The sequence below is a fragment of the Rhipicephalus sanguineus genome, chromosome 5, assembly GCF_013339695.2.
Source record: "Rhipicephalus sanguineus isolate Rsan-2018 chromosome 5, BIME_Rsan_1.4, whole genome shotgun sequence".
In the NCBI taxonomy this organism is placed as follows: Eukaryota; Metazoa; Arthropoda; class Arachnida; order Ixodida; family Ixodidae; genus Rhipicephalus; species Rhipicephalus sanguineus.
Genome location: NC_051180.1, coordinates 56,765,230 through 56,789,670, shown reverse-complemented (window position 1 = coordinate 56,789,670; position 24,441 = coordinate 56,765,230). Strand labels below are relative to the sequence as shown.

General features: G+C 47.3%; 1 protein-coding gene across 3 annotated transcripts in view; it reads right to left on the bottom strand.

Moving 5' to 3' along the window:
* The window catches only part of LOC119393659 (uncharacterized), a 160,609-nt gene that overhangs the window by 4,350 nt on the left and 131,818 nt on the right, over positions 1-24,441 (bottom strand). For 2 of the 3 annotated variants that reach the window (XM_037660770.2, XM_037660768.2), the window contains exons 10-15: positions 22,805-23,051; positions 9,158-9,212; positions 8,306-8,426; positions 7,183-7,357; positions 1,592-1,701; positions 124-556 (exon numbers count right to left, since the gene is read on the bottom strand). In XM_037660770.2, the coding sequence (XP_037516698.1) occupies positions 124-556; positions 1,592-1,701; positions 7,183-7,357; positions 8,306-8,426; positions 9,158-9,212; positions 22,805-23,051 (1,141 nt within the window). The remainder of the gene's footprint in view (positions 1-123; positions 557-1,591; positions 1,702-7,182; positions 7,358-8,305; positions 8,427-9,157; positions 9,213-22,804; positions 23,052-24,441) is intronic. The other variant, XM_037660769.2, reaches the window with a different exon arrangement.

Sequence of the window (24,441 nt, the reverse complement as noted above, 5' to 3'; positions counted from 1 at the left end):
CGACCGTTTGCGACCAGTCACTTTGCGACTAACTCGGTTGCGCGACCGGTTCTAGACGCAGGTGTGAACGAGCCTTTAGGATGCGGAAACGCGCTAAGGCGCCTTTAATTCGGACGTGCGTACCTGGTCGATTGATGGTCTTAACGTGGTGCGTGGCCCAGCGAAGCATGACTTCGAACTTGGTCACTTCGGGTATATTCAGCTCCCGGCCGATAATGGTCTGGAACATGGACTCGGACAGGTCGAGGAAGTCCTGGCCCGCGAACAGCGACGCGGCTCGCGTGTCCACAAACTGCAGTATCATGTTGACCAGTTCCGTGGCCGACGTGTAGCGCCAGTAGTAGTTCTCCAGTACGTTCAGCATGCCGCAGACGACGGCGAGCCGCAGGTGCTGCTTGGCGTGGTGGAAGCAGGCCTGCATCAACTCCGGCAGGTCGTAGTGTTCGGCGGCGCAGATCAAGCCCGGAATGGACTCGCACGTCAGTGGACACGAGCCGCAGTGCAGGTAGTCGACCAGAAGCTGGAACGTGTCGCTGTCGAATTCGATGATGTTGAACTGCGCTCACGGAGGAAAGAAAGCAAAAAATGATTCGGGCAGAACGATTCAGATTGTTGCTTACGTGTAGGCGAGCTCGTCACTAAATTGAATTTACATGAAGGTAGCGTTGTTGCCACAACTGATCACCTGTATTACTCAACACTTGTAGTAACCTGTATTAGATAACCTGTATTAGTGAACCGTTAGTCAATAGTTGCTACCATATAGCCAAGACAAGCCGATAATAGTCAAGATTAACCATGGTTTAGGCAACGTTAGGCGTCATTAGGCATAATTTGACCTGCACTAGCCGACATAAGCCAGATATGGTATTAAGCAGTGGTACTGAACGAAACACTGGTACTATGAAGGGACGCAAACCACAGCTATTGTGTTTTCATTAAGTAGAGCTATTTAATACCGCGCTTATAGCGCAAGCCAACCCACTCGATTTCCCTTTATGTTCAACATTATCTGGTATTAGCTAACGCTATAGCCTATAGTAGCCAGCGTTACTCATTGCTAAACAGGGCTTGTACTATGCGGCTAAGTACCATAGGCAAGAAACCTGGTCACCGATTACCGCCCTTCACGGATTGAGGAGGGGGTTACGTTAAGATGTTCTCACATTAATAAAATAAAGATAGACGCACACACCTGGTGAAAACTCTCGCCTTGCGCTAGCCATTTTGTTTTCTTTACTTTTCTGCCCCCGTCACTCCAGGTATGGGTTCAGAAGTAAGGAGCTGCATTCACCTCCGAGGAGCGGAGCCCTTTCTTGGTGCATGTACTCCCTAACGTTGTTAGAACAGCTCTTATCGACGCGCCTAGTTATGGGGATGACGACAACGAGAAAAAAAAAGAAGGAGGTTTCGGCGGGTCGTAATTTTCGGGAAAAGTTCTCGGTACATTTTCGTTCCAGGAAAAAAAAAATGTTGAAACGTGTGCGTCGTACGCTTCCAGAGCAACGACAGCTCAAACGGTGCATACCTCTCACTCGCGTATATACATAGAAAAAAACTGTTGCAAGGCAAACAGAGGAGCGGTCCTTACCTCATGTTGACACAGCTTCGTCCTGTCCACCTTGTGAGCGTCCGCGCAAACGCTCAGCGTTACTGTGGTCCCCGCCATGGCAGTATTTTTCTCTTTCTCCTTTTCTTTGCCTGGAATGAGAAGAGCAGCTCTCAAAGAGACACGCCCGCCCGCGACGTCAAACACCGGCGTGCCGCGTCATCACAACGTATGCGGGCCTAGCATAATCTTCTTTTCTGCTCGCGTAGGCACTCGACAGCGCGTTGACACTGTCTGTAACAACGCAACCCGGTTAAGTGGTGCAGTTCCATAGCCTTGCGTAACGATATTGACGTCCGTTGGGGTGGTGAGCTTCTAGCTCGCGTAGCTTTAACTTGAAAGACGGTAAGTTTTAGGCTGCTGCCTTCTTCCCACCTCACTTGGAGAGTTAAGAATTCTTAGATGTGCGTACAAGTACATGATTATTACAGTTTCCTCGTCATAACCATTCGATGACGTATTCCAAAAGCTAAGTTACGTGAGTTTAAGCGTCCACTCGCGTTAGGTAACGAGGCAAAAATGCTCGAAGTAATGCAAATATGAAAAAAAAATTCTTGAATAGGATGTTCCGCTGGAGCCATCGTTTCGACAAGAAAGACTTGTCTTAGTCAAGGCAGCAACAAGTCTGATCGTCGATACGTTGGATCCACCGACAGCCCCTGTTCAAGCATTTCTCACTTCTGCAAGCTTCCATATTCCTCTGAAATTCTACAAGAGTAATTCTAGTTAATCAGAACACTGAAGATTTCTGTATACTGCGTTTTAGAAGGAAACTTAGTTCGTTTTTGAAGGATTTTGTAGGGGTCATTTAAATTGGGGCTCAAGTGCACAGCTGACTAGAAATACAAGCGAAAAAAAGTAAGTTAGCTTCCCAGCGCTTTAGTTGAAAGATGTCTGAAGCATGAAACGCTTCTTGAATCGAAAATAATCGCACTCCCCTCGCTCGGGTCCTCTCCGGCTAGTCCCTCAGGACTTCATTAAGGTTCTTTCTTTGTCTGTCTGTCCTCGCACGGCTATTGTAAGTGAGGATACATTCATTAAGTACCAACGGATCAATAATCAATTGCACATATTGTACTGCTAGCATAACGGATCGCTATTCATGTTAAATTACCATTTCTTCACTATGAAATAAGCAGTGCCAGGGACGTGGTCTCAATACCCTAGCCTATCCGTTCCTGTAGTTCTCTATATAGCGAAAACATGATAAAGAACTAGCCATAACTAAGCAATGTACGCAACGGGCATCGGGACATGGTGTCGCGCGTATTTGGCCGTGCATTTAAACAACTACGCAGGCTAGGTTCGCATTCACAGCGTGCCGAGACTGCTTGCTGCATTCCAGTAGTCAGTGCATACATGTGTCCACCCTTTCCCATATCTCTCTCACCAGGTCGTCTAAACGACACAATCGCTGCCATGTTCAGTTTAGTCGCAGTTTCATAGCTTTTCTAAACGCTTCGTTTGATACCGCTGCAGAACGAACAAAAATAAGTGTACCCCTTTTACATAACAGAACGGGCGTCTAACGCGGGCCCGGTTCGACGCCAGGTAACGATTGCAGCACAGTAGAGAAGTCTGCTACTAATCTGGAAAGCACGGTTCGCTCCATGTTTTGACGTAAAGTGACACGGAAGGGCCTTTCATGCTTTAAAGGAGTACTGACACGAACTTTGCAAATTTTCGGAATCTTGCTCTCCATAAAAAACAAAAACAAAACAAAAAGAAACACTGGTGTCGAGAAACCCCAAGGAGAGTATCGTGATGCCTCGGAACGCACTGAATATATTTTGTAACACTGCTACCTCAAGGAATCACTATCGGTTTCAATATCGGGGAGGCGGTTTCACGGTGACGTGTCAACACACTCTGACGTAGGTCTAAATCATGTGGGGACAGATATTAGTGGTGAGCTAGCGGCAGCTCCGTCGTCTCTTGTCGTTTCCACGCGGTGCATGTAAACAACGATGAGTGAATAGTCCTACAGCGACTCCAACCGCGGCTTCTGCCACACACAGGACGCAGAGTTCGCAAACACAGCGAACTGTGTCGACACGTCACGATGATGCCCATTTGGTTGGGTCTGGCTTCCAGATGCTGGTCGACGAAAACTTTAAAACCAAACTAAAATATTTTATACGTGTTTGCCGGCTCCGGATTGTGGAGAGTGTTAACAGCGCGTGCCAGGGAAATAAAAAAAAAAGCCTTTTTAGATGCCTCAAGAATCGTGTCAGTACTCCTTTAAGAAGAGAAGGGTGCAGATGTGTTCTGGTCAGGCTACGAAACTACGGCAGGCAACTACGTCGCTGTGCCCGGAAGGCCATACATGACAAGGAGGAAAGGTCCAAGTGCAGGGAGGTGCTTCATAGAAGATGCTCCTCGGCGTATCGCACCCATGTATAATTATGTCGTTTCGAAGACGGCGTTGCAGAGAAGATGTTCTGGTATTGACGTCACCATGTAGGAAAATGCACTCTGCATGCATCGCACCGTGTCAGCTCCCATTCATTAAATATGTCCGGTTCTTATATATATTTTACACCGTTGCATTCAGAGGTGTTTACAGTGGTCACAGTGATCGCTTGAAGGATTCACCTTTGAGTTGCACCACCTTTGGATCCCAAGTCTGCACGCCAGCTTTGCCATCGAAGCATCGATCCTAACCAATGTCTAGAGTGTTCCCTTCTGTGAACTTCGCAACGTGAACTCTTAGCTTGATTTGAACTTCCGTCCTTTGATTTCCGGCAAAGCACAAATCGTAGACACTACAGTTTAGCTATACATAGTAACATGCGATTGCCTTGGATGCCAACAGCAGTTAGAATTCTGCCAACGTAATTATCGCTTTATTTGTGGACGTTTAGTAATTGCGCAAACTTATGTGTAGGATTGAACTCATAGCTGCATTACCATATTACCATTCCTTGACTCGCACACAGGAGAAGTCAAGCGAAGGAAATCAAAACATAAGCAACGCCCGGCCACTCGCCGACTTCGTCTGCTCGATGGAAGTGACTCATACCATATGCCCCCTCCCCCCTCTTCCCTACCCACCCGTGCATAAAATGCTCCCTCGATGCGAATTATTCAGACCCTGCGCTGACCGTAAAGTACGCTGGAAGACACGAACAACGTCATTGCGTAACAGGATCGACCCGATGAGGTCACCACGAATAACAATTCGAGGAAGTGAAGCAGCATTTTCTGTATGACTGGTGAAGCCTTGCAATGCTAACACATTGTACGTTCCTTTCGTCCAAGCAAACCACGATGGACGAACCCGTTGGAACCTTTTAACCAGATGAGAAGGGCGGTTAAGCAGTGGCGCTGTATTTTACGACGTACTACCCTGACTCTCTCAGTAAATGAATGGCATCATACCGAAGCGTATGCGAACATAAAAAAAGAACAAGAAAGAAAGAAAAATCCTGCATAGATAAGCTTTGTGGTCGAAAGCCACCTCCTCCAACATTCGCGTAGTCGAAACAGCTGCATCATGGCGAAAGCCCGTTGAACGCTGGTGAATGTCAAGGTTGAACGCCCATTTCTTCGTGTACGCATGACGAAACGCCGAACGGTCATCCACGCCCCGTTTTTTTTTTGTTTCATTGCCAAGTCACACAAATGGCGTGAACCCAAATTTGGGTGTCTTGCATGCATTCGTCACTACAGAGTTGCCATGTTGCAACTGTGGGCACATTGCTGCCCCTATCGATTTGCACATTTGGTTGCAAATTGGCGCTGCGGGTAATGACATAAATAAATAAATAAATAAATAAATAAATAAATAAATAAATAAATAAATAAATAAATAAATAAATAAATAAATAAATATGACGAAGCCCTAGCACCACCGGGAGACTTGTAAAATGTAAATCGAATGCATTCAGTTTTTTTACCTGTCTTGCGTGCTAGCTTCGTCTGCTCTATTGCATCGAATGCAGTCGTTGTCCCTCTGATGAAGCACGCTGCTATTTTTAACATTATTTAGGCAAAGTGAATTTAATCAAATTTCGTAAAAAGAAATCACAGAAAAAACCGTTGGCCGATTATCATATAAAGAATCGCGTACATTAAAAAGTAAAAGTATCAACTTCAAAAAGCTCACAATATTTCGTCTCGACGAGACTCTCGTGAAGTCCCGAACAGCCCCCTTATTAGCCGTCAGTACGGAGCTTTTAGAGCTTGTGTTACGTCACTGCATATGCGCAAATTGGCACTAAGTTTCACACGCTAAGCATTTGAACGAGCAGAGCTAAGCCCCCTAGGAAAGTAGAACAATTTTACAGATTGTTTTCATGGTCATCAAGGTTAATGAGGCGCTTTTCGACTAGAAGAGTATTTTAGTGTACTGCTCAGTGCGTACAACGTAGTACAACATAGTACAACGTACAGTGTAGTATGGCGTAGTTTACTGTTAAAGGAAACACATAAGTGAGTAGCGCGCCTAAATGTTCTCGTCTGAAAAGCGTGGACGCTCCCGGTTTTGCGGCTCACGATTCGCTTAGTGGCGCTGTCGTCCTCTCTGACGTTCCTGCGCAGTGGACTGTCGTGATACCAGCGGCAACTCGTAGTGAGGCTGCCAGATTGACACATTTTAGCAGTAGTCCACACTGCAAATTGACTCAGACCGTAAGCTGATAACCTTGCAAGTGTTTCACTCACCACTATACTCAACCCCAGGGAAACGATTTTTCCGAACACTGAGAATTTGCATACTCATCCTCGCATACGTATTGTAGGGCACAACTACAGAACTCTGCGGCATTTCCTCCTCAAAGGCTGTCGCGCACGAGTCTGCACCATGTGACAGCGCACTCTGTACTGACGTCGTTAGACAGATGGTCGGTGATCCATTCCTGCCGACTGAGAACGTGGCTGAGAACATGAGCTGTGTCATTTCTTTAGTGGCAGACGCAATCGGCTGCCGCCGATTGCAGCTCTTTGGTCATCTGGGCGGGCCCTGTCCTGCCCCGTAGCCGACTATAGATATATACCCGTATCTACGCCGTCTTCACATTTTCTCTGAGTACATGACCTCTCTCTATTACGAGAGAATTATCTGGTTTTGTTCCTTGATTTCGCGCCTGCCCCATCAAATAATTTTGGCTCATACTTTCTAAATGATCTATGCTGAGGCGTTTCCTGTACGTCCAAAAATAGAACTTTATTGCTCAGTTAAACCTCAGTGCGTGGCTCAAAATTTAAGCGGATGACGTCCAAATCGACCGACGTAAAGACTTCGTTACCATCATGCCTAAGATACGACCTATCTAAATAACGTAAAAGTCGTTAACGCTGTAGGTATATGCGGAAAATGATCGTGTAAAAGGGTCGTGTTAAAGCTTATTGTGTGCGGAAAAGTTTCGAGATTGACGTGGTGCGGAAGCCGAGGAGAGAAAGACGGGGTGCAGGAAAGAAAAAGCCTCGGAACAGAAAGAACCTTTGAACCGAAAGAGAGAGGCAGCAACTTAAGAAACGGAGAGAGAGGGGTCTCGGGGGTGAGAGCGAGTGTCTACGGAAGCGCGGCCGTGTGCGGGACAGAGAATGAGAGAATGGGCCTTGGCACTTACAATTGCACTCACTCTGCCAGCGCTTGAGGCCCCCGATATCATCAGGTATTAAAGAGTCCTTACTGCTGCTGCGGGAACTCCAGCCCGTCCAGTTTCCAAGGCGGGAGAAGGCGCGAATCACCATTGGGCTGGACGGAGCGCTCTTGTTGCGCGGGCTCTCGTGGATGTCCGGCACCTGCGGTGGCCAAGCACGTCTTTGACGCCGTCCTTGCTGTACGGGCCCCACGACTCGTGCGGGGCCTCTACAAGGGACTGGGGCCGAGAGCCGGGGTGGTTGTTCGGGTGTTGCATGATTAAGCAGAAGGAAATCAAGAGGTAAACACAGTACGCCTGGACGTACAGCAGGAGGCGACAGGGGAAAAGAAAGGTGTTGAAATTATAGCGAAGATATTCCTGTCCTCGTAAACGTAAATTGGTGCAGAAGAAACGTAGCGACGCATTTTGTGAGGGGCTGTTGTATAGCTCTCGCGTGCAATACTTATGGAAAGTTTATTGGCCGTGGTGGTTTCCTTCTTTTTTTCGAGTTTCGCGGCTACATGCATGCGTGCGTGCGTGTGTGTATGTGTGTGTGTCAGAGAGAAAAGCAAAATAAACGTTTGGGTAGCCCGCCGCACCCGGAGGTACAACGGGCCTAAGCCAAATAAAAAAATAGCGAATGGGGGTTATTTCCTAAAGCGCGTCTTAGGAAAAGCCAATCAAAAGAGAAACAAGAAAAGGGGGCTGAGCCAGTAGAACGAGGTTGAAAGGACGTAAATGTTAAACGTTAGGCTGATTAAACGTAAGAATGTGTGTGTGTGTGTTCAGGCGTAGGCTGAAAGGCCTTGTATATTTCAAATTTCTCCCTTAGCTTTGTCCTTTTCTTGCACTTATTGGCATGCGGCGGCAGTAAACCTGCCCAGAGCAGACCACGGTTGTCACAATAATGTGCGCGTCGCTCGCACAAGAGGAACTTACATCTGTTACCGCGACGAAAATTTCATTGAAACAGTAGCCTCAGATTTCTTCGTTTTAATCTTGTAATTACGACAGCTGTGAGCAGCCATCTTTCTTTTTTTTTAATGGAAATGGTATGAAGCGTGTCGTTTGAGGAAGCGATGGTTGTTGCCATACAGTTCTGGCTCACCTGAAGATAGTTGCTTGACTTGGGGCCCGACGGACTGACCACCTTGGAAGGGGTGTCAGCCATTCCGGTCACGCCAAGGCCAAAGCCCGTACTGAATCCGTACAGCATCTCCAGAAACACGCTGCAAAAAAAGGTGGGGCACCGCTATATATCCGTGGGCCTCTTCTGTGAATATCAATCAATATCAACACCACTTACTGAATCAATCATTCAGTCAATCAGCAAGCGAATGCAGCCATCTGACTGAGCTTACGGAATAGTTGAGAAGGTTACATTTCCTTCACGTAGTTGTGGTTAAGTATAGTTCATGGACCAAATCGTAGAAATAAAAATCACTCCTAAGAACGAACCTTCGAAGTAAAACTACGTAGTTCAATGTTACAGCGCCATCTCTCTGAGCACCAATTACCGCATACGTTTTGTCATTGTCTTGTGAAATTAGCGATCCGACATTCAGAGTGCAACACATTGACGCTATACTGCACTTGGCATGGTTACACATCACGAGAGTGGATAGCACGGCGTGTTTCTTGGATAGATTAAAAGTTGTAAGTTGTTACTAAAACATACTAATGGGACTTACAGGTTGCGCTAAAAAAAAATCCCTAAACAGTGGATGAGTGCTCGAGCCGGCGTTTCGACAAGTGACTTGTCTTCTTCAAAGCTGGAAGAAACGATGAAAAAAACCGTAACCTGGAGTTCCAGCTTTGAAGCGTTTCGACACACACTTGTCGAAACGTCGGCTCAAGCACCCACCCACTGTTTCCATCTTCCCCTTGCTGCCGTTTTTTAGGTTGCACTAAAGCATTATAATGAGAACTGTATTATAGCATGTTATGATGACGAGCTTACCGACTGCGAACTCCCAAGATGGCTCTGACGGCGTACACCTTTGTCTTGTCTTTACCTGCGAAGTTGTATGTGAAGTAACTTGAATTAGTAATCGACAATTTCAGCGCTTTCTTGCACTGTCATAAGAGGCAAGGAGTAGAAAGCAGGGGACATTTTTGTGAACCGTCAGTGATCCAGAATGCTTCCCGTGCGGGAAATATTTACATACGTGAAATATTCCGGATGGAGGGACAATCGACCTTCCGTTATGACGTCATAGTTTCTTGTGGTAATTTGTTGGAAAAAAAAGTTAGTTCATTCTGTAGTGCCCTTTCTGACGCTATCAATATTGTATAAGTAAATAAAAATAAGTTAAAGAGCTACCAAAGTCGGACTTATCCATACCTACGAAAGCGCGATATCTTCACAAAGTAGGGCTATCTCGCAAAGTCATTGGCAACGTGTAGAATGTTAAATCACTTTCAATGTGACGTCGACAACGAACAAAGCAGAACAAAGTTCAGCATAGTTCGTTATCGAACTAAGCTATATATATATATATATATATATATATATATATATATATATATATATATATATATATATATATATATGTAATAATACACGTTGGGCTAGGCTATGGTGTCAGCCATGTTCTTTATTTAGAACACCCTCATCTTCCTCGTCTTCCCTCAGTCCTTCTCTAACTTCTCCACCACGTCCACGTACACTCCCCCTCTTTGAAGACTCATCCCTCCTGGGATGATACATGAAGACGTTTCCAACAGTCGCAAACTCCAGCACACCGTCACCGTTTACGTAACCAACCCTCTTGAGAACGCCTTGTTGCACTGCAGTCTGCACCACTCGATAAGGTCCCAAATACACCTGCTTCGTGCCGGGAAGGCCCTTTCTGACGAGTATCAGATCGTTCAGCTGTATCTTAGGTATCCGCGTGTTGTGGCGGCGGTCGAAGTTTCTCTTCATATCTTCCCGATATCGCTGGTATGCTTCCGAAGTTTTTCGCTTTTCGCACAATTGCAGGCGGTCAGCAATGCGAAGCTGTTGATCAGCAGGAAGCACTGGCGCCTTTCCGAATGCCGCAAAATACGGGCTACAGCCGATGCTCGCAGTGTGCGATCGGTTGTGATGAGCAACAGCTGCCTCCAAGCAGCATTTCCATCCGCCTTCAAAGCTTGGGTACATTGAAATGAACTGCTTCAAATCTCGTATTATTCTTTCAGCCATGCCATTTCCTGCAGGATGGTACGGCGCGCAGCGTCGCAAAGTAACTCCATGTTGCTTCGCCCACTCTTGCAAACGCTGGCTTAGAAACGCTGGTCCATTGTCTGATATCACTACTTTTGTACTCTTAAACATCTCACGGCTCAAGAGAGCAATCACACAATTCGCGTCTTCTCTTCCCGGCCGTGCAGCCACTGTTCTTGTGCACTGGTCTATTGCCACTAGGAAAGACTGTGTTCTTCCTACTCCAGCAGCCTTTTTCTTGAGCTCTGCAAAATCGACGTGGACAACTTCAAACGGTATGTCGGAGTGTTGAGGCAAGACCATCTCGTCCGTTCTCTGAAGGTACTTGGCTTTGTGAACTTGACATTGATGACAAGACTGAACATACCGCTGGATGTCATCTTTCATGTGTTTCCACTGGAAACGTTGATGGATCTTGCGATAAGTCCTCCAAAAGCCATCGTGTCCGCCTGAGTGCGGGGAGTCGTGATAAAGTTCCAAGATTCGAGGCACCATTGTTTCGGGGACTGCGAACTTTCCGTTGAGGAACTGGAGTTCTTCAGTTCCCTCCCACAACAGGTTTGCGTTGATGTTTTCTTGATCAGGAATGACCGCAAGTCTCGAAAGTGCATCTGCATCCTTTAGGTGCTCCCCAGGCCTGTGATGGACCACGAATGTAAACTGCTGGAGTTCGGCCACCCACCTAGCGATCTTTCCTCTAGGCTCTGCGAGGTTAAGGATGTAAGTCAAGGCTTGATGATCCGTGAAGAGCGTGAAGCTCCTGCCATCCAGGTAAGGTCTAAAATAGCGTACGGCCATTAGGACTGCCAAGGCTTCTTTCTCTGTAGTCGTGTAGTTAAGTTGCGCTTTCGAGAAGGTGTACGAATAGTATCCGACGACCCTCTGTTGCCGGCTCCGCGGACAGTCGGCATCTCTTTGGTAAAGCACTGCACCTGTGCCATAATAAGACGCGTCGGTGTTCAGCTCGAAGGGCAACTTGAAGTCTGGAAGAGTGAGAACTGAATCAGATGAAATGATGCTCACAAGGCTGTGATAAACGGAATCACACTCTGCCGTCCACTGAAATGGAACATTCTTCTTAGTCATTTCTGTGAGGCATTTAGTTTTTGTCGCATAATCTCTAATGAACGACCGAAAATGCCCGGCCAAACCCAGAAATACCCGCAAAGAGTGTAAGTCATACGGCTTCTGCATTTTTGCTATTCGTTCTACGGATTCCTGTTTCGTTGTCTTGGTTTGGCCATCAAATACTCTACCCAGAAACACAACTTTTCTTTGGAAAAACTCACTCTTCTTCTCGTTAATCTTGAGCTCGGCATCACAAAGTGCTTGAAGTACTCTAGCAAGATGGTTTGAATGTTCGTCCTCGTTGCGGGAATAAACAATTATATCGTCAATGTAGACGTTACAAAACTTCCCAAGAAACGGTCGCAAAACGTCATTCATCATCTTCTGGAACCAAGCGGGTGAGTTCTTCCATCCAAATGGGAGTCGATTATACTCGTAGATTTCAAAGGGCGTTATGAATGCAGAATATTTCTTGTATTTTTCAGATAGCGGAACTTGCCAAAAACCTTTGCATAAGTCAACGCGCGAGAACACTCTGCATCCACCCGTTTCATCTATGATAGAGTCTATACGTGGCATAGGAAACGGAAAAAGCTCTGTCTGCTTATTAATTTGTCTATAGTCTGTGCAGAGTCTAAGACTTCCATCTTCCTTAGGTGCAATGGTGATGGGCGACGCGAATGGAGATGTGGATGGACGAATGATCTGTGCATCCAACATCTTTTGGATCTCGTTCTGAAGCCACATTCTTTTCTCCCTTGACATATTGTAGGGCTTTTTTCTCACCACCGTCGTATCATCTAGCTTGAATGGTACCTCAAACTTTGTAGTTGCCGTAGGGTATCCTTTCAAGCATATCAATTCTGGGTAAAGCGTCTTCACATCTTCACCTGACGATGGCTTCCTTAGAGTCCTCGAAGGTGAAGTTGAAGTTGAAGCGTTGAGGCTGTGGCGCTTTTCTTCTGTAGTCACTTCTCCAGTCCAGTAGATGTTAAGGTGAAGGGCACTGATGGCTGGACGTGAAAGGAGTAATTCATAGGGCACTCCGTCCAATACCAGTGCTTGCGCAGCGACAGTGTTTCCGAGACACGATATGGTAACACAAGTCCATTTATCGTGAACATCTCGCCTTCCATCGTATCCGTGTACTTCTACAGGTCGTCCCTGTTTTACTTTCTCACTCTCAACAATACTGGCATTTATGACTGTGACGCTGGCTCCGCTGTCAACTAACGCGCTCCTTTGCTTTCCATTAACAAAAACAGATATGTACAATAGACTTGTATGCGACAAATAAACAGCTTCTCTTGATGTCATCGGGCGGAAGCCGAGACCCTCTTTATTTAGTTTTTTGTCACGTCATCTAGCTCCTCATTATGGCATGAGTCTTCCTGGTCGGTTAAAAATGACACACGCGTTGCGGTAGACTTCGAGTTTGCAAAGGGGCGTCTTTCATCAGCTCGTGTGGTACCTGTACACCTTGCAGCAGGTGTCATGGTTTGACGCTGGGTTCCTAGGTCCTGGAGGTAGAGGTTTCGCATTCCCCGCAGAAGGTCTTCAATCGTCTTGGGTCCTCTCACTTGTATTTGGTTCTGGAGGTCCGGACTCAAACCATGGATGATAAGCGGAACCACAGACGTCTCGGGCAAGGATGGGTCAGCCAGCTGGAGCAACCGCCTTTTCTCGTAAAAATAGCTGAGTGCAGATCCAGACGTGTACTTGAATGCGATTGCTTTGTCCCATAGCAACACCTTGTTCTCGCCAAAAGAGCTGAGAAAACTTTCTTTCCACTCTGTCCATGGCTTGTTGCTGTGAGCGTTGACACGCAACTCATACCAACTCTTCGCTATTCCCGAGAGGAATAATCGCATGTTTTTCACTTTATCCTCGTCACTGTGCCAGTAGTTTTCGTTGCATGCATATTCGTAAAATGTTAGCCAGGACTCGGGACTGCTAGACTCTCCATCAAACATGTCTGGCTTCACGTGTTCCAGACTTGGTCTGCTTATTCGTTCGGTCACGTTTACAAGCAACCGCATTAAATCATTTTGCTGCCTGTTCTGTTCCTCTTGCATTGCAAGAAACTTGTTGAACAGCTCGACGGAGCTGTCAGACGAAGCAACGGTAGCGGGCTTCGCGTAGTTTCCAACTGGAGTCAGAACAAAATTCTCATAATCTTGAAGTTTCATATTGATCCTCACTGTTCCTTTAGCAATTAAATCACTTGGAGTGAGCTTCGTTCTAGTGCTTATGTAGGAGACAAATTCGTCAGTGCTCACTGCTTCCGGAAGAGCTTGTTCCTCTTCATCTTGAGGCGTTGCAGCCAAGATCCGGATGCCACCGAGTTGATTTGCTCCAATGGTGAAGTCCACCCACATCTTGACTTGAATGTCCACACAGGAACTATACGTGGCTGCGCCAATTTGTAATAATACACGTTGGGCTAGGCTATGGTGTCAGCCATGTTCTTTATTTAGAACACCCTCATCTTCCTCGTCTTCCCTCAGTCCTTCTCTAACTTCTCCACCACGTCCACGTACAATATATATATATATATATATATATATATATATATATATATATATATATATATATATATATATATATATATATATAAGTCGCCCGTGACTCTCGTGTATTTTTCACTGCAGCTTGCTTTGTGCTGTCACATGCTTGAATGATGGGCGCTTAATATCAGTGTTTTTACGGTGTTTTGTCTTTTTACTTTTGTACTTGTTTTTGTACTTGCTCACTTTTTGTTATCCTTTATATGTATGGTGCTTTATTATTTTATTTTTGTGCTTGTTCACCTTTTGCTAACCTTTTTTTCAGAGATGTTTTCGGTTTCGGTTGTGTGGGCGGTGCTCTTAACCTTTTTACGCAAATGTTTTCGGTTTCGATTGTACACGGTGCTGTTGGTTTCGGTTTCGTGTACTGTGACGGCCGGAGGCGGATGGACGGACAAGCCTCGGCACTAAGGTGCTTCGCCCCATCAAAAAAAAAAAAAAAACGGGCTCAGCAGTTGTCTTGAGAAGGCTATGATCCGCTCTCAATGCAGTTCGCCAGCACACGTTGGCGATGCGCCCAATCGAATTTTAGGATAACGTAAGATAAGCCGCCGTCTTGGGATGTTCTCGCAAAAGCAACACGTATACACTATGAAGGCTTCACAAAGGACTCGCCATGATTGCGGAATGTATAGTGGCATCAGCTGCGCAGCCCGGCCCGATGAAGTTAAGAACATCTTCGTTCTGTGTGAGTGCCCTCGAGGGAAATTACATTTAAGGCGCAAAGCGTAACTGCGTGCTCTAATCCAGAAAAAGAAAGTCGACGTAGCTCAGGATAAATTCAGAATTGTGGTTGTTTGGGCCTGTCCTTCGGGCATCAGTAACAAATCATAGCGCTGCAACATAACACGGGCTTTTGTGCCCGTGTTAGAGACACGACATAGCCCTAGTTTGTCGCCTCGTGTCTTTTTTCTATCCGTGTTAACTGTGCTACAATTTGTTACTGATCCAGAACGATTGTGGGCACAGCTGCAAATGTGACGTGCAGAGGATGGTTCGCTTAAGGTGAACGCTCGAAACAACGAAGCGGTCCCGCATGCGAAAGAGTCTAGTAGTTGAGTGACTCGGCAAAAATGTTTATGAAAAATAACTGACAGGGCTCGCTCCTTTCATGTGCTCGCCCGTTCGCCTAAACCGTAGCGTGCGAACTAGGATTTTGAGCACGTGAAGCCCTCGGTCATGGGGAGTTCTTGTTGCTATGACAACGGCGTAGACGATTCGTTAAACGAAGCGAACGTGACGTTTTCAAATGTGGCTATTCACTGTTGTAAAAAAAAGCAAATCCTTTGCCTTTGGAGACGATTGCGGCAACAACGCGAAGCGGCTGCGAATGCGCGAGGAGTGAAGCTTCTAATTAGAGGAGTTCGCAACACCTTCGTCATGGATGCAGTATCTCTGTACGTTAAGCGCAGCTGATGTTTTTTTAGTTTTCTTTGTGATATATGTTTTTCAGGCGCACGTAGAATAACCATTCTGATCTGGGCATGCCTAACAAATGCTCTCCACTGCATTCTTATTCTTCTAGTTACTTAAGTCTCATGGTATGGACCTGCGGTCACTACCTACCCTAAGTAGACGTATTCCTTTACCACTTACGGCGCCTTTCCACCGATCACAAAGCGTTGTCCTCTTCCGAGACTGTTGAATATTACTTTATTTTTGTGCGCATTAATTTTCAGACCTACCTTTCTGCTTCTGACGCCGTGTCAGGGTTAAGGTGTGTGTGTGATCACTAACATTAAGATACGACAGGAAGTGTGAAGTTTTCGGGCAATGGCAACTTTCACCGATAACTGTTAATAGCACGCCAACACTAACCAGCACTAGCAGCCATATATCCATATTCAGACAAGCGTTGCTAACATTAGTCGGTATTAACTGTGGCTAATATTATGAAAGTAACCACCGTAGGCCAGGCCACCAACACCGACCGTCCACAAATTAAGGAGGGGCCGGGGGGGAAGCTCACGTGAGCACCCACTCGCGCATGTAATATCATCTACCCAGAGCAGCCAGGAGTGAGATGGCGATTGGCCTTTTGCTTAGCTAGCTTCGTGAACATCAGTGAAGCCCGTACTGAAGAGACACTGCAAAAAACAAATCGTTCATCTCGAAACAAACTGCGTTGAAGTCGGTACACCGGATGGTTCTTCAGCGTTGACTTTTCTTGCGTCATCGTTGACCATGGCTCGTCCGGAAAGGAGCGTCACGTGATACTCTCCGGCCAATTTCCCTACGAAGTTGTAACACGCGGTGCTCCTTCCCGAACCGAACTGATTGCTTGCTGCTGATGCGGCGAGGCCGCTGGGATCCCGGTGCGTCAGGCAGGCGTAATCGAAGCGCGGCAGCAATTTTGCCTAATGGGCTCTGCTTCCTCGCCTCAGGGGAGGCGTCTATTCCAGGCAGCGCCAGCAGGAGTTTCAAGGCAAACGATACAGAGCAGTATGAAGGCGAAGATAGGCAACACGTAAGCGCGAATTCAAACACGTACAAACAGGCACTTTCTAACGCAGACGCCCACGCGCGCACACACACGATCGCTCGCTCGCTCACTCACTCACTCACTCACTCACTCACTCACTCACTCACTCACTCACTCACTCACTCACTCACTCACTCACTCACTCACTCACTCACTCACTCACTCACTCACTCACTCACTCACTCACTCAGTTCTAATCACATAGAGACACGTATATAGCTGTACGCACGTACACTCATATGTACACTGATATGTACATATGCACAAACACAGACAGGCAGACACGCAAACATATACGCGCAGACATTCTCACACACAAGGGAGTGCACGCACGCGGGAACTTATACGCGCATGCGCACACAGACAAGCGCATATGCACGCAATGCGTGCGTGATAGCTCACGAACAGCACTCGCGGTCTCTCTTTCACTTTCTTTCTCACAACCATCGCTTTTATTTTTGGTGAAGGGCAAAAGAGAAGAACACAGATAGCGTCGACAGAAGAAGCCAGCCGGTCTCTAAGCTTATCCTCCTTGAAGAGCCCGTTCTGGGAGAATAAAAGCCTTCCTGACTTTTTTTCTTTTCTTTTTTTTTTGTCGCTGAGCCTCGTCCACGTCGCGTTTCTGTTGTCTGACTTCGGTCTCTTGTCCTGCGGCCATCGTTAGGCTATGAATAATGAGTGATTAATGAAGGAGGCCCCCTTGTGTCCCGACTCGTGCGCTTCATACGCTCGTGGGCCGCGCTCGTCGCTGCTGGCGGCGAGTAAGCTTTACCCTCGCTGTCGGGCAAGGCTGCTCGCACGGTCATGTATGCACGCACGCTCGTGAACGCGCCGATCGAAGAGCGTCCCGTGTGTTGGACCGGCTGCTGCCTTGATAAAGTGGCGAAAGTAGCTTAGCGTCTTGCTCTGATCAGAAGTAGTTAACGAAAAATTGGTGCGGGCGGTACTCGTCGGCTTATGTCTGGCGATGCAGCTCATTTATCGCGTTAAGACGCACAGCTGTGTACAGCCACAAAGCTGCTTGAAAGGCAGTCTCGATGAAGTATGGAGCATTAGCACGCCATGCGTATATATCCGCTTTATTTTAGAACAACCGGAGAAAAAACAAAAGGTGTTGCAGCGAAAGGACTCGCTTGCTCGCTGCTTTCATTAAAGCGCGACATAATCGGTTGCGTGCATCCCGCCATGTTGTTTTTCGATCGTTGAAGGAAGTCGCATTGTTCCCCGAAAGGCGAAGCATTGATAGCTATAGCACAGTACTAGAGAATAATGCGAACTAGGGTCGATAGTATTATCGGCCATGTAAACTGCGTTTGCGCATGCGCTTGCCTATTTAAATAATTTAACTCAATAAGCATCGTGTCAAGTGCGCACCCGAACACGCCAAGGGAGCTCACTCGTTGTCCGCAATATTTCAGCTTTCAAAACGCTGGCGCGACAAAGTGCGTCAATGGTGGGAAGTCAACCATTTTAAATGATGCCTTTCGATTGACCGCGTCTTGGGAATTTGGGATCGCGCGTTACCCAACAACAGGCGCAGTCAAACCGAGGCTACCAGCCACTTCGTGTCGACCTTAGCCTTCGCAACTGCCACTGATTACATTAACGGTACGGCTCGTGGGCCGCGTTTACGTCCAGTCAAGTGGATAGTCACGCTTAACCAAAGGTTGGCTGAGGATGATACGCGCTCGTTTAAAATACAAGCACTGCTCCTGCTGTGGTATTCAGCTTCAACAACGCTCGCGTATCGCGCCACCCTGACCTAAATACGAGATATCACGGTATAAAAGAACACGAAAAGGAGGTTATGTATAAAAACAGTGTACTTAACATAATTTGAGGCTTACGCCTGTTTGAGGATATGGAACAACGATTCATTATCGTTTTAGCGGTGGCACGTCCCTTCATAACTTAAGAGTTCCAACTTGTCTTTATTTACGTGATTTCAAGATAGTACGTGGACGTTAAGTGCGACAATGAATGGCGAATGCTGCATTTTCCCTGGAAATAATTTAGCTCCCGGAGATTATGCAAAACCGCTTCACGATAGACCTGTGAATCTATAGCTTATGCGCCTTTCAGAGCACAGTGTGGCTGAATTATTCGCCGCACCGTCTAGTTAGCACTTATTAATAATGAAACGCTAAGTGCATTTATCTATTCAGGCAGGGTCTGTCTTTGTGCCGGCCTTCTGGGGCCACTTTTATTCACTATAGCTGTACAGGCGCTCTCAGAACAATTCGGAACGCCGGACACGCAGCAGCGCGCCGGCGGAGTATGCGCGCAGAAAAGTAGTACTATGGTCTGCGCGTGCGCGGTCTCCCTAGCAAGCAAACGTTGCTCCGTATTGCACCTAGATTCGCGTTGTGTTGCTACAAAACGGTGCCCTGTGTGTCCCTTAGCGTTTTGATAAAGGGCGCTGGGTGGGTGGTGTCTGTGAGAAGCCGCGTGTGCGTATGCACGCGCGTTGGAGCAGAGCCGTCGTGCGTGTTCGTGTGCTTGGATGACACTTTTCTTTTGCTACTTTGCTTCATATTTATTAGATGTGAAGCATCTTATAGCGGAGTTCAATCCGGTGGTGGTGGTGGTGGTGTGCGGCGTGACCACCCTTACTGCGCATGCGTAAACCTTCTCCACTCACTCTCTCCCTTTTCCCTCTCCACATCACCTCTCCCCTTCCCTAACCCCCTTCCCTTTCCCCTCTCATTTCCCTCTTCCACCTCCCCTCCACTACTCCTCCCATCTCTCCTCCCTCCCCTTTCCCCTCTCCTTTCTCCTCCCCCATTTCTCATTCGCCCTTCCCCCTCTCCACATCACCCCTCCCCTTCCCCTTTCCCATACCCCCTCTCCACTTCCCCTCCCCTTTCACCCTCACCACTCCACCTCTGAAACGCGGGCTCTACATGCCGAAACACTGCTTCGCATCGCCTCATGATCCCCTTTAGCGGGAGATGGCGTGATTTTTATTTGATCAGATTATTTCCGGTAGGCGACTGTGACTAGCGCTCGCAAAGGACGGTGGTTTCATCTGATGCAACCGTGAACATATCGGTGGCCAGATTGATAAGGAGATACGAATATATTTGGAACACGGTGTAAGAATATTCAGGTGTTGACACTGCGCGCGCCTAAGCGGCCAGAAAATGTTCGGTCGTCGGTCCGTTGAGCGGTGCGGCGTCTAATAGCTTGAGGCGGAGAGCGCCCGCGAGTAGCCGAATCACGGTGGTGCTGCGTCGTCGCCGCCGCGCTCGCCGTGCCCTCTCCTATTGCTCTCTCGATTTCGCCCCTCGACGCCGCTTGGCGGATGCACACTATCCAGCAAAATGTCACAGAAAAATGCACGTTATCAGCAGCATGAGCCTTTATGTTTATAGATTGCGGTGCGCAGTATGATACAGGGCCTGGTCCGTCCAGCCCACCTTGTGATAATGCTAAAGAGCACCTAGCGCTACCCTTTTGGTGAAGACAACGCCAGTCTAGATGCACTAGGGAGCGAAACTAGCTCGCTAGGGAGGCCGCGCATGCGCACACCGTGCGTGCATTTATCCGCTGGTGCGCTCCACTGGCGAGCGGTTGCATGCTCGGTGCTCCGAATTATTCTGGGAGCGCCTGTACACAAATGTTAGCAATGGGTCAAAAACAATGCGGCTTTAAAAAGAACTGAAAAATAAATACCTAATAATTAGGCGTTTAAAGATGAAAGGAACGGCGCAGACAGGAAAAAGTACGCGAGGATACATTAAATACAAGAAGGAATGAAAAATAGCATAAAAGAACAAATGAAGAACGAACAATAAATAACGATAACAGGGCGCCATTTCAATCATTGAACGTCACTTGCCGACACTTGGCCTATCTTTATCAGCGCAAAAATCGGCCTTCATGCTATTCCCGGGAGTGAGACGAAAGTCAACACGTCTGTCGCTGAATATTCGAGGCCACTCAATTCGTTTAATACAAGTGTCAGTTTCCTGGGCGTTACCATCGACAACAGGCTACTATGGCGACGTGCAGTTGATGGTATAGTGACTGCATCAGTGCAGACGATCAACGCTGTTCGTCGCATGGCAGGGGTACGTTGGGTCAAGAATCCTATGTCCATGCTTAAATTGATTGCTGCGCTCATAAGAAGCCGCATTGTTTATCAGCTGCCGCTGATATCACCATCACCGAGCCAGTTCGAACGCTTAGAGGCAGTGCACAGAAGGGGGTATTCGCTTGGCGATAGGAGTTCCTCAGGCAGCTTCAAATAAGAAGGTCACCAGTGAAGCCGAGTCTCTTCCACTCCGCCTTTCGGCGTCTCAGGCCTTGTTGACGCAGCTCTCAAGACTGGCAGAGTGCTACGCAGGCATGGCGCTTCTCCGGAGGCTAAGAGCAAGAGCTGGCTAACATTTTAACGCGGAGTTCAACGCATTTCGATATGTAAGCTTGAAATCGCCTAAGCGGCGCCCTATGGACCCGCCATGGTCATTTGTGGATGTTGCCTGTAACTTCAGCGTACCCAAGCTACCGGCGAAACGCACCATTCCAGCCGTGGAAGCAAAGTTTCTTGTGCTGGACCACTTGCCCACCGTGTACCCCGGCCACCTACAAGTGTACGCCGTTCGAATCGGTGTGCACACAAATCGATAGCTGCGCAGCGGCTTTCTGCATATCCTGCCTTGGCGTGTCATAGTCGAGCCGCCAGGATCGTGTGGTTTCGTCCACAACGGTAGAAATCGCTGCGACCCCCGCGGCTTTGCGAAATTTGCGATCCTTTTCTGCATGAGATGTTGTAGTGCTGACGGACTCCAAGTAGGAGCTACAAAGACTGCATCGTGGCCTACCTCAAGGAAAGTTCACAAGGCAATCTCTGGCGCTTATTAAACACCTTACTGGTAAGAGCTTTAATGTAAAGTTTCCGTGGATACCATCCCACGTTGGCATTGTAGGCAATGAAAAGGCTAATGCCCTTGCATGCGAGGCGCGGACATCTGTTCCAAAAGTAAGAACTCCTAAGACTTACCGGAACAACAAAGATGCGATAGTAAATCATTTCAAGGTGATCTACAAGTTTCCACACCAACTATGTGTAATCCACGGACTTTCCCGTGAACAAGCGACGCTGTTGTACCGCATAAGAACTGGCTCCGCATGCACCCCAGCTTGGTCATTCAAGACTGTGTGATACGCTTCCCCGTTTTGTGCCTTCTGCGGTGATATCGGGGATATTGAGCATTTTATTTAGGCTTTGCCCGCAGTTTGATGTGGAAAGATCAGCGATGGTCCACAGCTTGCAAAACGGTTGTCATAGGCACCGCACATTTGAAGACGTCATTTTTCCTGAAGTGCCCGCGGCAACGAGGAGGAGCGTGCAAATTTGCTGGTGTTCCTGCGAGACACTGGACTCTCCTACATGTGGTGACAGACACCAACAATTCAGGAGATGCTCAGGCGGAACAATTGCCGGCCATGCAGGCCAGGCGGAGTTAGCCTCGTTCCCCGCCCCCCTTTCACGTTCCCCCACGTTCCCCGCCCCCCTTTCAGACGTGCGCGAAGACATGCACATTAGAACAGACACCACTTGATAGATAGATAGATAGATAGATAGATAGATAGATAGATAGATAGATAGATAGATAGATAGATAGATAGATAGATAGATAGATAGATAGATAGATAGATAGACAGACAGACAGACAGACAGACAGACAGACAGACAGACAGACAGACAGACAGACAGACAGATAGATAGATAGATAGATAGATAGATAGATAGATAGATAGATAGATAGATAGATAGATAGATAGATAGATAGATAGATAGATAGATAGATAGATAGATAGATAGATAGATAGATAGACAGACAGACAGACAGATAGACAGACAGACAGACAGACAGACAGACAGACAGACAGACAGACAGACAGACAGACAGACAGACAGACAGACAGACAGACAGACAGACAGACAGACAGACAGACAGACAGACAGACAGACAGACAGACAGATAGATAGATAGATAGATAGATAGATAGATAGATAGATAGATAGATAGATAGATAGATAGATAGATAGATAGATAGATAGATAGATAGATAGATAGATAGATAGACGTATGTCTGCTACAAATGGCAGCTCTTCTCGAGACAAATACTGTGTTAAAAGATTCCTCGCACAACAAAATACATTTTTGGGTAGAGAAACAAGCTCTTTTTAGCCATCGCGAACTTCTTCAAGGTCTGCATTCATTTCTAAACATCCAAGAGGTCATGCGTGCGTGTGGGGCTGTGTGTGCGCACCCTGTCCTACGTTGAAGACGACGTCGCAAAGCTGGCGCGTTCCCTGGAACATCTTGGCGAAGTCCCTAGCGAGCTGGTCGTATCCTTCGAACGGGTCGCGCACACTGTCCAGCAGCGGAGACGAGGGCCGCATGTGGCCGATAGGGCGCCATGATCCCCGCCGGTAGGGCTTCGGGATCTGGCCCGTCTCGGCATGGTTCTGCAGGTTGGTAACCATGTCCTCCAACATCTGGCTGCGTGTCCGGTCCTGTGATGATGGAAAAGAGGCGCAGCCAATTTATTGATAGGGCAAAGCAGAGCAAGGTGCATGAAAGAAAAAGAACGGGTGCCCCACACCCCTCGTTTGTAGCTTCGTGCTACTACAATGCCTCCTATCATGCTCATATATATATATATATATATATATATATATATATATATATATATATATATATATATATATATATATATATATATATATATATATATATATATATATTTCTTTATATATTTATATATATGGAACATGACGGCCACGGCAAGAACACGCCGAGAGTGTCCATATCATTGATATCGGAATAAACAAAAAAGAGTATGTGTGACTCTTTCCCCATCCTGACTTGGCACGTGTATGACTTTTTCTTCAGAGACACGTTAAACCTTTTTTGGGTTCCGTGAGTCTCCGTCGAGAGCATACGCCTTGTGCACCGCCTACAGAGGCGCCACTGATAGCCACCTAGCGGGCGCCGCCGACAGTGCATGCGGGAAGCCGAGCAGACGACAGCGCTTTGCATAGCTTTGGTGTGAGGAGATGGATGAAGTTCGCGGCTGCTGTTTCACCTTCGTGCGGGTGCCAGCCAACTAATTCTGCACTGGCAGCTGCAGGAAAGGCGTGGGCCTCTACGAAAGTGGACTTGTGCCCGATGTTTGTCACGAACGAGCGCTTAACTAAGCGCACGTCACCGATTTCGAACGACGGCAGAAAGCCTGGCACCGACGGTTCGTGCGCGACAGAGCGCGCGCATCGAAAAACCAAGTATACAGTGAAAACCCGGTGATACGAATCTCACGGGACCATCCAAATATTCGTATCATCGGAAATTCGTATCACCAGAAAGCATGGAAAATTAGCATACGACAAAAAGGAGCTGGCGTGCATTTTCATTTATTGTTTTTCAGGGCCGCAGCAACGTCAGGAAGAACCCTGAATGATTGTCAGTTAAGTTTTTAGATGTCGGCAACCATACCAGCACTCGTAAATACACGGTCCGTACGCGCGTATTTAATGAATGAACCAGGTGTGTTGTGACCCGCGACAGCAGTAGCCGCTTCCAAATTTTAGTATGCTTTTTTTTTGCGTGAAATCGGAGTGCTGCAGCGAAAGTGACGAAAGTAGCACTTCGACGGGATGGATCAAGGCCACAACATTACACAACCACGGTCCTGTGTTCTGATTTCGTTATCGCGTAAGTGTTGGGGATGTTTTTTGGGAGATTTATGACCGTGCCCGCACAAGTGCGACCTCAACGGTCGCGCATTTTGACGTTGTGAAGCCTGACTCCTCCGCCAAGACCGGCCTCGCCTTCTTTAGGTCCTCGTCCACCTTTAGAAAAGCGTTTTTCTTACACAGTGATTCTGACGATACGATTTGGTGGTGC